We start from the raw sequence: 13,687 nt of genomic DNA, 5'->3' as shown, positions 1-13,687 counted from the left end.
TGATATGAGTTAAGTGATGACGTCACCCTGCTGCTCTATATAAAACCGGGAGCAAGCGAGGGCTTTACCATTCTGGCGAATTGCCCGATGATTGCTGGATGTATTTACCAGCGAAACGTCGTACTCAAACTGTAAATGTGGATTCACTCTTCAACACACCGGTGGGCTAAAGTAGTGAACTATTTGTCTTTTTGTCAACGTGACACTTTTTTTGCTGATTGGCCATGTCGGGTGGTGGAGGGTTACGACACATTTATAAATAAACGCGATCTAACCCAAAAACCTTTATTATGAATTACCCATCTCTGTATTGGTGATACCACACTGATGAGTCTGATCAATGACTAAATGGGCCTAGAGTTACCCATCTCTGTATTGGTGATGATACCACACCGATGAGTCTGATCAATGACTACATGGACCTAGAGTTACCCATCTTTGTATTGGTGGTGATACCACACTGATGAGTCTGATCAATGACTACATGGGCCTAGAGTTACCCATCTTTGTATTGGTGGTGATACCACACTGATGAGTCTGATCAATGACTAAATGGGCCTAGAGTTACCCATCTCTGTATTGGTGGTGATACCACACTGATGAGTCTGATCAATGACTACATGGGCCTAGAGTTACCCATCTCTGTATTGGTGCTACCTGACAGCAGTCGGTCAGATTTGCTCTGATTTATTTTGACAGTGACCAAAGGTAAGAGAACCACAATGCACTGCTTAAGAAGAAACCGTTTATTTGCAAGTAAAACATGATTTTACAACCTGCGCTGTTATGATCGGATTTTTTCGTCAATTACAGGTTTAAATACTCTTTGTTGGTGATATTAAAGGAATTACCAACACTGGATCAGGGCCACAAATACGAATATCTTGCCATGATCGTTTGAGCAGGAAGACAGTTTTATCAGTAACATATTTTTTTCTAAATTAATAGTCTAAAACAATTAATGATTCCCTTGTCTCACATGCAAGAGATAATTCTGAATATAAATGCTGTCACCCAGTCACACACAGGATTAAATGTGCCCATTTAAAGTGTACATAATTATCCACAATGAAATTACAGCAATACACCTGTCCGTAGCAGCATCTTTCACATGTTGATGCAGAAAACTTCGAAACCGACTTTGCCATCCCTATAATTACACGTAATTTCATGAATACACGTTCTTTCTGAGAGGTGCATAAGTGATAAGGTCGCAATATATAAAAACAAGTATCAGACACAGTTCGCACTGTTTAATGGAAATGTCTGGGTGGCTTTGGGCTAACACTATGCCCCGAAACAGAGACATGAGATTGGTACAAATTCCACGCATGGTTATTTTTTATTTTAATGGCTAAACAGATGGCACATTATGTTCAGTGTATTTGGTAATGTTGTTCAGTGTAGCGCAGTGATAAAAGTGTCCAACCTATAACCAGATAGTCGCCAGTTCAATTCCCACACAAGAGGTAGATTCTGCAATTATTCCAGTTTAACACGGAAGCTTTCGCGACCAATTATTCCGCCGGGATTGACGCAGTAAGTGCCGCTTTGTGGAACGGCAACGATCACTTCGCAGACATGTCCTTAAAAAATACCTTCATTGGCTGAGAAACTCCCGTGAAAATAAGCATCAACCAATGCTCACTTAGGCTTGATGACATTTTCTTACTATGTCTCTTTGGCCATTTGAATTCATGGCCAAACATAAAATGGCCAGAGTGGAGCCGGGCCCGAACAGCGTGGCTTTTAACTGCAGGCCGACCCACTATTTGTCGGCGTTCGGCTGGCCTCTTGACCAGCGGAAGTCGGTTTGCGATGTCGCGGGATTGTGTGCGGCACGACGCCTCATTAATTTAAATTTGCAATCGTCGCGAAGATTCTGTGACGCTTTCGTTGCCGGTAATCTACAGCTCACTCCAGCGCTGTCCTCCAGACAGTCTCGTCCCTTCACCTGATGAAGGCCGCTTGTGTTGTGGCCGAAACGTCGTGATTTTTGTTATTTTATTTTTTACCTACGTGACTTTACCCAATAGAACCAAAGAGTATGGATCTACAGCCTCCTTGAACACCCCCCACCCCCCCAGCTTGCCGACCAAAGCTCTGACGAGCTGAGCTTTGACCGACAACTCGCTCCGTGTTCTGCATTCCTGAAATCGGTGCCCTGCCGAAAACGCAACAGCAATCGCCGCACAGCCTGCCGATCTATCTGTTGTGCGGCTCGATGGTCAGGTTCCTGCTGACACGCGGCTTGCGCGGCCAAAACGTGGTCATCCCAAATGTTGCTGAACGGCGGCGGCAGCGGCGGCGACGACGACTCCATCTCCTGACCCACCTCCACAGGTGGCGTCTGCACCGACTTGGGCACCAGATGCTGCTCCTCCTGCTGCTGTTGTTGCTGCTGCTGCTGTGGCTGCTGCTGCTGTGGCTGCTGCTGTTGCTGCTGCTGTTGTTGTTGTTGCTGTGGCTGCTGCTGCAGCTACTGTGGCTGTTGCTGTGGCTGCTGCTGTGGCTGCTGCTGCTCCTCCTGCTGCTATTGCTCCTGCTGCTGTTGTTGTTGTGGCTGCTGCTGCTGCTGTGGTTTCTGCTGCTGCTGCAGTTGCTGCTGCTGCATCATTTGTTGCTGTTGTTGCTGCTGCTGTGGCTGCTGCTGTGGCTGCTGCTGTTGCTGCTGTTGCTGCTGTTGCTGCTGCTGCTGTTGTTGCTGCTGTTGCTGCTGCTGTTGCTGCTGCTGTTGCTGCTGCTGCTGTGGCTGCTGCTGTTGTTGTGGCTGCTGCTGCTGCTGTGGCTGCTGCTGTTGCTGCTGCTGCTGTAGTGGCTGTGGCTGCTGCTGCTGCTGCTGTAGAGTTGACTGGTGAAGAGGCACACGTGGTATGGCTGAGGCTGAGTGGGAGGGCTGCTCAGAGTGGACAGCAGGATTTTCCTGAAGCTCCATGACCTGCTTCCTGTTGAAGTTGTATTTACTGAAGAGTTCGAACACAGGGGGAGGACGTAGAGTTAGAACAGACACACAGGTCCATGCCTGTGTGTGTCTAATCATGTTAGGTTCAAGCCCATCTTGACACACACAGGTCCATGCCTGTGGGTCTAATCATGTTAGCTTCAAGCCCATCTTGACACACACAGGTCCATGCCTGTGGGTCTAATCATGTTAGGTTCAAGCCCATCTTGACACACACAGGTCCATGCCTGTGTGTCTAATCATGTTAGGTTCAAGCCCATCTTGACACACACAGGTCCATGCCTGTGGGTCTAATCATGTTAGGTTCAAGCCCATCTTGACACACACAGGTCCATGCCTGTGTGTCTAATCATGTTAGGTTCAAGCCCATCTTGACACACACAGGTCCATGCATGTGGGTCTAATAATGTTAGGTTCACGCCCATCTTGTGATCATTGAACCCAATATCACACCGTGCCCTTGACAGCAATATAATAATTTAACATCAATAAAAACATCTAAGATGTACTGCAGTAATTAACACCACTGCATAGTACTGTCGTTTGTAGTAGTTTGTCCTCAATATAACATAAGTGGAAACAACCCTGGGGCAAAATCTGAAAACCATACTCTCCAATCTCTAAAAATTAAGAGTGTGCAACTTAATGTTGTTATGTTTAAATAACGGTTGCTAAGCACAGGCCCAAAATACTAAGAAGCCAGCAACAGCACCAGAGGAATGTCTAATCGTTTAGCGTTCATCTGCTTATTTAATTCAGCAAGGTGATGAGAAACCTCAACCATAAGGGCCCATCTACCAATGAGTCACAAGGCACCATGGGTAATGCTGGAGCGCCTCACCGAGTCTCAGGGCATCCGTGATGGACTAGGACGTGAAATTCGCACGCACAGGAATCCACATATCAGCTTCATTTAGTCGTCATGGATATTGTTTAAAATATTTGCCATCTTATTCTTAGTTTTTTCGGTAAAGTCACGTTGAAGAGAAACAACAAAATATATATAAAACAATAAAAATTCTCACGACGTTTCGACCATAACTCAAACGGTCATCATCAGGTGTGTCGGTTTGCATAAATTTATTTTGGAAACGGCATATTTATTTATTTATATATATAAATAACGTTTGCGTCACGCGCAACGATTGGCTGTTTGCCAGGACTAGTCCATCTATTTTTTGAAAAGAGGAGGGGGGAGACGAAATTTGTTTTTATGTATGCTGTCTGAAAGCCACTGTAAGCGTGAACAATCAATCAAGAACTGAAATGATTTATCAAATCTTTCCAATGATTGCTAAGATAGAATCCATCTTCTCGGTTGAAATTGTCTCTGTGTTTGTATATGTGGATAGCTTCATGAACGAATCTCTCATGGAAGCCAGATGGCTTACAAAGAACCTCCGTCTTGGAAAAGTCAATGGCATGTGAGCCTACTGAATTAGAACAATGATCTGCTATGGCCGAGGTGTTGGTCCTACCGTGTTTAAGGTCTGCTTTATGTTCACGAATGCGGTCCGAGATATGGCGTTTGGTTTCTCCAATGTAACTACTACCACAGAGGCAACTTAGTTTGTAGACACCAGGGTATTGTATGTCCGGAATCACATCTTTTACAGACGGAACCAGATCACGGATTTTATGTAATGTGTTGAAACGGACGTGGATCTTGTGTTTATTCAAGATTTTGGAGATCTTTTTTGTGATCCCAGCAATGTAGGGTAAAGTGATGGTTTTGAAAGGCTCCTCAAGATCTCCAAAATCTTGAATAAACACAAGATCCAGGTCCGTTTCAACACATTACATAAAATCCGTGATCTGGTTCCGTCTGTAAAAGATGTGATTCCGGACATACAATACCCTGGTGTCTACAAACTAAGTTGCCTCTGTGGTAGTAGTTACATTGGAGAAACCAAACGCCATATCTCGGACCGCATTCGTGAACATAAAGCAGACCTTAAACACGGTAGGACCAACACCTCGGCCGTAGCAGATCATTGTTCTAATTCAGTAGGCTCACATGCCATTGACTTTTCCAAGACGGAGGTTCTTTGTAAGCCATCTGGCTTCCATGAGAGATTCGTTCATGAAGCTATCCACATATACAAACACAGAGACAATTTCAACCGAGAAGATGGATTCTATCTTAGCAATCATTGGAAAGATTTGATAAATCATTTCAGTTCTTGATTGATTGTTCACGCTTACAGTGGCTTTCAGACAGCATACATAAAAACAAATTTCGTCTCCCCCCTCCTCTTTTCAAAAAATAGATGGACTAGTCCTGGCAAACAGCCAATCGTTGCGCGTGACGCAAACGTTATTTTTATATAAATAAATAAATAAATATGCCGTTTTCTAAATAAATTTATGCAAACCGACACACCTGATGATGACCGTTTGAGTTATGGTCGAAACGTCGTGAGAATTTTTATTATTTTATATATATTTTGTTATTTTGTTGTTTCTCTTCAACGTGACTTTACCGAAAAAACTAAGAATATGAATTACTGCAGTCACGAAAGCTTTAAATCAAAATTTATTTGCCATCTGTTGCACAATGGCATACTCGTTGTGTTTTTTTTTAGTAGTCTCTCGTCATGCCAACTTGACAACAGTATTTGTCCTCTGGAGACACTGGCCTCCACCGTGTGAATGTTGGATTGACACGACTACCTCGGTCCCACCGACATCGCTCATTTGACCTGGGAGACCACTTTCACTTTGACTAACAGTTAATCTTAAAGCAGTGATGGTTTTGGGCCGCAGTGATGGTTCGGGCAGCGACGCATAACCTGTATTCAATTTCCCTTGGGTAAATTCGGCTTTAACGGGTAACCGGTATTGGTTTGTAAACATAAATTGTGGAGAGAAAAGAGCACGTTGCTGCCTCGTGAGCCACAACTCAGCCTTAATAGGTCTCTTAAACGGTCACTTAGGAGAGCTTTGTGTTGTTTTGTCGTGCAAATCACCAAATCAGCTGCTCCGCGCACGGCAGGATCATCTCCCAGGCAAGGCCAGTGAAGTGTTGCATGTACAGAGTCCACGCAGAGGGCAGCTTCACTTCTATACGGGCCAATGCTATGCTTGCAGCCGCCACCACGGATGGACGGAAACTCAGGAATACGTGGTCTGCATACACACAAAGACAAAAACCCTCCGTTTAGCCTTAACAGACTGTTGGGGCAAGTGCTGTTAGCGAGCACCTATGAAGGCCGGCACGGCACACGAGGGGGTGGGTGGCCAGCACCACGCCCGGCCGCCTTTGTCTCCCCAGTGCTAGCGATGTTTACACACCGCATTGAGTTACTCATTTGAGGCCGAGTCGACCTAGGGGAGGCCCAGGACCGGTTCAGATAATCGTCACTGGTGATAGCCGTGAGCGGGCATTGGACCAGCAGGGTGTCCAGGGTCGTAGCTGCAGCGTAGCGCTAACCGCTATGCCACCTCTACCCTGCACACAGGAATGACAGGCAGGCACACACACAGACGCTTAAACGCACAAGCACCCAGTGAACGAGGAACGTTGGGCCAACGGCACCCTGAACATTTGAACAAACATTCCGACTAAAATTTTGATTTAAAGCTTTCGTGACTGCAGTAATTAATATTCTTAGCTCTTTCGGTAAAGTCACCACGTTGAAGGGAAACAATAAAATAATAAAATATATATAACAATAAAAATTCTCACGACGTTTCGACCATAACACAAACGGTCATCATCAGGTGTGAAAAGCAACGGCAAGAAACATTTGAAAGAAGTGGAGGTTTTCATTTATTTATTTATTTAACGGTGTTTGTGTGTTTTTATTTAAAGCTTTCGTGACTGCAGTAATTCATATTCTCAGTTTTTTCGGTAAAGTCACGTTGAAGAGAAACAACAAAATAATAAAATATATATACCAATAAAAAATTCTCACGACGTTTCGACCATAACTCAAACGGTCATCTTCAGGTGTGTTGGTTTGCATAAATTTATTTTTAAACGGCGCATTTATTTATTTAGAAAAAAACGTTAGCGTCACGCGCAGCGATTTGGCAGTTTACCCAGAACTAGTCCATCTATATTTTGAAAAGAGGAGGGGGGAGACGAAATTTTTTATAATGTATGCTGTCTGAAAGCCAATGTAAGCGTGAACAATCAATTAAGAACTGAAATGGTTTATCAAATATTTCCAATGATTGCTAAGATAGAATCCATCTTCTTGGTTGAAATTGTCTCTGTGCTTGTATATGTGGATAGCCTCATGAACGAATCTCTCATGGAAGCCAGATGGCTTACAAAGAACCTCTGTCTTGGAAAAGTCAATGGCATGTGAGCCTACTGAATTAGAACAATGATCTGCTACGGCCGAGGTGTTGGTCCTACCGTGTTTAAGGTCTGCTTTGTGTTCACGAATGCGGTCCGAGACATGGCGTTTGGTTTCTCAAATGTAACTACTACCACAGAGGCAACTTAGTTTGTAGACACCAGGGTATTGTATGTCCGGAATTATATTTTTTACAGACGGAACCAGATCACGGATATTATGTAATGTGTTGAAACGGACCTGGATCTTGTGTTTATTCAAGATTTTGGAGATCTTTTTTGTGATCCCAGCAATGTAGGGTAAAGTGATGGTTTTGAAAGGCTCCTCAAGAGGGTTCTTCTTCATGGTTTGAGTGATAGCTTTGCGGATTGTATAGTCGGAGTAACCATTAGCCCTAAGAGCTTGGTGTACGTGCTTGAGTTTACTGCTTATGTGTTCCTGGTCGGATATGCATTGGGCTCTATGATACAGAGTCTTGATGAGAGAATTCTTCTGTGATGGATGGTGGTGGGAATCCGGTTTCAGATAAGCATCCGTATGGGTAGCTTTCCTGTAGACAGAGTGGCTCATTGAACCATCAGGTCTCTTTTTAATTAGGACATCCAAAAAAGGTATCTTGCCATCTATTTCGACTTCCATGGTAAATCTGATGGCTGGGTGTATGGAATTGATGTGGTCGAAGAATTGGTCTAGAGCAGGCCGGCCATGTGGCCAGATGACAAAAGTGTCATCCACGTACCTCTTCCATAAGGTTGGGCGCAGAGTGGCAGTCTGGATGGCGTCAGTCTCAAATTTCTGCATGAAAATGTTAGCTATAACTGGAGAAAGGGGGGAGCCCATTGGGGTGCCCTCAGTTTGTTTGTAGAAAGTTCCATTCCAAGTGAAGTATGTATTGGTTAAACAGTGTCTCACCAGGGGGGGTACCTCAGTGTTTAGTCCTTGATGAACCAAGTCTTCAATGATTCCAATGGTATCACTCAAACCATGAAGAAGAACCCTCTTGAGGAGCCTTTCAAAACCATCACTTTACCCTACATTGCTGGGATCACAAAAAAGATCTCCAAAATCTTGAATAAACACAAGATCCAGGTCCGTTTCAACACATTACATAAAATCCGTGATCTGGTTCCGTCTGTAAAAGATGTGATTCCGGACATACAATACCCTGGTGTCTACAAACTAAGTTGCCTCTGTGGTAGTAGTTACATTGGAGAAACCAAACGCCATGTCTCGGACCGCATTCGTGAACACAAAGCAGACCTTAAACACGGTAGGACCAACACCTCGGCCGTAGCAGATCATTGTTCTAATTCAGTAGGCTCACATGCCATTGACTTTTCCAAGACAGAGGTTCTTTGTAAGCCATCTGGCTTCCATGAGAGATTCGTTCATGAGGCTATCCACATATACAAGCACAGAGACAATTTCAACCGAGAAGATGGATTCTATCTTAGCAATCATTGGAAATATTTGATAAACCATTTCAGTTCTTAATTGATTGTTCACGCTTACATTGGCTTTCAGACAGCATACATTATAAAAAATTTCGTCTCCCCCCTCCTCTTTTCAAAATATAGATGGACTAGTCCTGGGTAAACTGCCAAATCGCTGCGCGTGACGCTAACGTTTTTTATAAATAAATAAATGCGCCGTTTATAAATAAATTGATGCAAACCAACACACCTGAAGAGGACCGTTTGAGTTATGGTCGAAACGTCGTGAGAATTTTTTTATTGTTTTATATATTTTATTATTTTGTTGTTTCTCTTCAACGTGACTTTACCGAAAAAAACTAAGAATAGGTGTTTGTGTGTGTTTATTTATTTATTTATAAAAAACGTTAGCGCTACGGGCAGCGATTTGGCAGTTTGTTTAGAAGGACGAGTCCATCTATGTTCTGAAAAGAGGAGGGGGGAGACGAAACATTAATGTATGTTGTCTGAAAGCCACCGTAAGCGTGAACAATCAATTAAGACATGTTCACGCTTACGGTGGCTTTCAGACAGCATACATTAATTTTTCGTCTCCCCCCTCCTCTTTTCAGAACATAGATGGACTCGTCCTTCTAAATAAACTGCTAAATCGCTGCGCGTGGCGCTGACGTTTTTTTAAATACCCCGTTATAAAATAAATAAATTAATGCAAACCGACACACCTGATGACGACCGTTTGTGTTATGGTCGAAACGTCGTGAGATTTTTTATTGTTTTATATATATTTTATTATTTTATTGTTTCCCTTCAACGTGACTTTACCGAAAGAGCTAAGAAAATCAACATTCCGACGTTGGAAAAAATATATATATTCGGTGACGTTTCAGGCACTGTCCCTTCTTCGCTGGTCACCTTAGCGTTGCCTACGAAGCGCTCCTCTACAGCTCTGCGAGCACCTTGCAGGGTGAGCTGAAGGAAGTGGGCCGTGTACTTGGTCGTGTACGCGTGCCGGTAGGACGAGCCTCCAGCCGGGGCGTCCTCACGCCGCGACAGCCACAGGAAGTAGTTCACGAAGTGCGCCGCTGTGGGCGTGCACAGGTTCCAGTCGAGTGTACACAGCAGCAGGAACTGTGCAGGGGGGAGGCAGATGGGAGAGTGGGCTGGCACGGCACAGCTGCCACCACTCCGTGAAGCATTCAGTCCGCCACGCTGCTGCGTGTTGCCTGGAGGGTTTATTTGGTGCGTGGCTCGCAAAACAGTTCAAATGTCTGGTCAAGGAGTCAACTCGGCCCTTCGTCTGCACGGGTAAATGCAATGACCATCATATTAAATTTCGATTTAAAGCTTTCGTGACTGCAAGGATTCATCTTCTTTGGTTCTTTCGGTAAAGTCACCACGTAGAATGAGAATAAAATAATACATTGATAAAATAACACAATAATATTCTCATTATTGTGTTATTTATTTCATCAAGTGATTATTTTATTCTCATTCTACGTGACTTTACCGAAAGAACCAAAGAAGACGATCATATTCTTTTGGGTCTTTCGGTAAAGCCACGTAGATTGAAAAATTAACAAAAAATATCACGATGTTTCGATCGCAACGCAAGCAAATCGTCACGGGGTGATTGTTTTACGGAGAGACTGAGCCCCACCATAGGAAGGGAGAATTTCCTGCACCACTCCACGTTCATTCGTCAGGTCTGCTGTGGTAATGTTATTCTGCAGCTTTTGCCTTCCTGTTATCTAGTAAGAAGACACGCTTCTATATTCAAATTCGGGCTGTACATTCAAATTGTTTACAGAATAATTAGTTGGCATGAAACAGAGATGATGTGTTCATACTCTTTGGGTCTTTGACGTTTCGATCGCAACACAAGCAATCACCTGAGGACAACTGCTTGTGTTGCCATCGAAACGTCGTGATTTTTTAAAATTATTTTTCCATCTACGTGACTTTACCGACAGACCCACAGAGTAAGATTGTAAAGTAACAAGACGAAACAATTGGTTTCTTGAATCAAATCGTGACCTTGAATCATGACAATGCACGGAACGGTTCTGGGGTGAAACATTGCATGCTGAATTAATAGGGGCATGCAGCTACCTCCGTCTGCTGCAATTCCTCCTTGGACAGACTTAGCCCTTGCTTGGTCATCACCTCCAGCCGGTTCACCCAGTCCAGTCGCGGCACCTGCTCATCCATCTCCTCGAACTTGGCTGCGCAGGGTGTCAGGGACACGCATGCCGACGGTGAGCAAGCGACCAAGCGTACGAGCGAGAAATGAGCGAGTGATCGGGTGATCGGGTGGGTGGGTGGGCACGTGAGCGATTGACCGACCTGCTATAATGAGGTAGCAGATTGAGCAGGTGTAGAGGCAGAGGACGGTGATGTCGTGGCGGTCCATGAACACGTCTAACATCGCGATGGCCAGGTGGTGCGTGGCCACACTCAGCTGCAGGTGCTCGCTCAGCGTTGCCAGGAGGTCGACGAAGTGGCGACGGAGGTGCAGCTGGGGCGAGCGTAGCGCAAAACCGAGGCAGCGACAGCTCCTGCGAGGGAAAAACAAAAAGAGGACGCGGGGTTTGGTAGGGCAGTTGGGACGCTGTGGAGTTGGGTCAAGAGGTCAAGAGGTGTTTTGAAACGATAATAGATTATTCTGGGGGTCGAAGGAGGCGACGTGCCCGGTTACGGTGGGCCACAGCATTTAACTTTCGCCGTCACGCAAACCAAGAGTGACAAAAGCCACGGGCCAAAATTGTCTCCCTTTTCAAGCGAGTGAAAGATGGCGAAGAACTAATTCGGTAGTTCTCAGCCTTTGTAAGCCATCTGGCTACCATGAGAGATTCGTTCATGAGGTTATCCACATATACAAGCACAGAGACAATTTCAACCGAGAAGATGGATTCTGGCTTAGCAATCATTGGAAAGATTTGATAAACCATTTCAGGTCTTAATTGATTGTTCACGCTTACAGTGGCTTTCAGACAGCATACATTAATTTTTCGTCTCCCCCCTCCTCTTTTCAGAACATAGATGGACTAGTCCTTCTAAATAAACTGCCAAATCGCTGCGCGTGGCGCTGACGTTTTTATAAATAAATAAATCGTTTTAAAATAGATAACTTTATGCAAACCGACACACCTGATGACGACCGTTTGTGTTATGGTTGAAATGTCGTGATATTTTTTTATTGTTTTATATATATTATTATTTTATTGTTTCCCTTCAACGTGACTTTACCGAAAGAGCTAAGAATAGTCCTCAGCCTATGATGAAACAAAACCACGAGGTGTGGAGATCCGTAGCTCCAAAGCACAGCCACTTTTATTCTTCGAACCGTATTGCTCATGTTATAGTCCCCGGAGAGATAGGGGGCTGGGTTGATCCGCTGGCCAGGATTGAACTTGCAACCCACTCACTGCGAGTCGAGCACCCAAACGTACGTGCCGTGTAAATCAGTTCGTAGGATTCGCGTCTGCGTGTAGGAGGCCTATTGACGAGAGAGGCGGATACCTTCTCTCGAAGGACGCGGTAGATGTCGTCTGCCAACTCGCCTTGCCACCACTCTCTTCTGTCCATGTCTTGGTTAGTCGCTCGCGCCTCGTGCTCAGGAGTTTATTACTTGGGCAGGCACGTGCTGGGTGCACACAAGTGTTCACGAGTGGAGTTTATTACTTGGACAGGCATGTGCTGGGTACACACAAGTGTTCACGAGTGGAGTTTATTACTTGGACAGGCACGTGCTGGGTGCACACAAGTGTTAACGAGTGGAGTTTATTACTTGGACAGGCACGTGCTGGGTGCACACAAGTGGTCACGTGACAGATTTGACGTCACAGCTCACTTGCCGTGCAAAAAATAAAATGCATTATTGAGCTCCCCCCCCCCTAAAAAAATACAAAAGTGTATTTGTATAATGTTTGCATGGTGTACAGCCTGGAAAGTACCCACATGGCAAATTTCCAGTTTGTTGCATGTGGAGAAGTACAGACAACACACACATTCACAACTTTGCCTTTTGTATATATGGGGATTACCACAGGTTATACCCACGGGCACTTCGTGCTCAACAGAGCATTAAGAATAAAGGCTTTCACAACACTTGGAAAATAAACTGCATTTGCAATTTTTTGCAAAAAAATAGAACACATTTTTCCACGTGTAAAAAAATTCAATCGTTATTGACACGTGTGCAAATTTCATAATGTATTTGCTTGAGCAAGACCGATTACATTATTGACGAAATCTTAAAGTGTTCATGCTAAACCGGCTTCCAAACGTCTCAAGCTCACACCCTACCCCCCGCTATGCATGTGGAATAATGTAAAAAATGTGTCCCGTTATGATGAAAAACAAAACAACAGTCTTACCAAACACTGCCCATTATTACACGGCGGGAAGGGAAATCGTTCAAGTAACAAACCGTGATAGTTTTAACGCCTCAATATGTCACGATATAGTCTAAATACAGCAAGTCTCAAGTCTTTCACGGTAACTACGGACGGAACGGGCAGCACGCAGCCACGTGGGAGTGGTCACGTGACGCAGCCGCCGACTCCCAGGACTCTACACGCCCCGGAAGTGCTGCTGAGCGCCGGAAGCTGGAGGTGACGCGTCATCCGTGAGCCAGAGACTCCTGATTGGATGAGGTGTGGGCGTGGCCGACACCCGAGGGGGAGGCGACGGCCAGGGGATAAAGGGGGGGGGGGAGGGAAAGACCCACACAGACCCATAGAGACCCACAGAGACCCATACTCACAGAGACCCATACTCATAGAGACCCACACAGACCCATAGAGACTCATAGAGACCCACAGAGACCCACACAGACTCATAGAGACCCATACTCACAGAGACACACAGAGACTCATAGAGACCCACAGAGACCCATACTCACAGAGACCCATACTCATAGAGACCCACACAGACCCATAGAGACTCATAGAGACCCACACAGACTCACAGACTCATAGAGACCC

At 44.9% G+C, this 13,687-nt stretch overlaps 1 protein-coding gene across 2 annotated transcripts; it reads right to left on the bottom strand.

Moving 5' to 3' along the window:
• Positions 1–731: 731 nt before the first annotated feature.
• LOC142919526 (cyclin-J-like) lies at positions 732–13,266 on the bottom strand. 2 transcript variants are annotated; one of them, XM_076062468.1, is made up of 7 exons: positions 13,079–13,266; positions 12,222–12,345; positions 11,046–11,257; positions 10,812–10,924; positions 9,615–9,830; positions 5,932–6,091; positions 732–2,963 (listed from the first exon to the last, which is right to left on the bottom strand). In XM_076062468.1, exons 3-6 carry the CDS (start codon positions 11,125–11,127, stop codon positions 6,077–6,079), a joined length of 426 nt encoding a protein of 141 aa, XP_075918583.1. In that variant the 5' UTR covers positions 11,128–11,257; positions 12,222–12,345; positions 13,079–13,266; the 3' UTR covers positions 732–2,963; positions 5,932–6,076. The 2 variants fall into 2 exon arrangements, with proteins under 2 accessions (XP_075918583.1, XP_075918584.1); XM_076062469.1 differs by lacking the exons at positions 5,932–6,091; positions 9,615–9,830; positions 11,046–11,257; positions 12,222–12,345; positions 13,079–13,266 and having other exon boundaries at positions 10,812–10,890.
• Positions 13,267–13,687: the final 421 nt, after the last annotated feature.

Source organism: Petromyzon marinus, unplaced genomic scaffold (assembly GCF_048934315.1).
Source record: "Petromyzon marinus isolate PM22_M1 ecotype Great Lakes invasive population unplaced genomic scaffold, UKy_Petmar_22M1.pri1.0 PM_G_Scaffold_60, whole genome shotgun sequence".
Taxonomy (NCBI): domain Eukaryota; kingdom Metazoa; phylum Chordata; class Hyperoartia; order Petromyzontiformes; family Petromyzontidae; genus Petromyzon; species Petromyzon marinus.
Note: the sequence above shows the minus strand (reverse complement) of the source record. Positions and strands in the feature narration are given on the sequence as shown.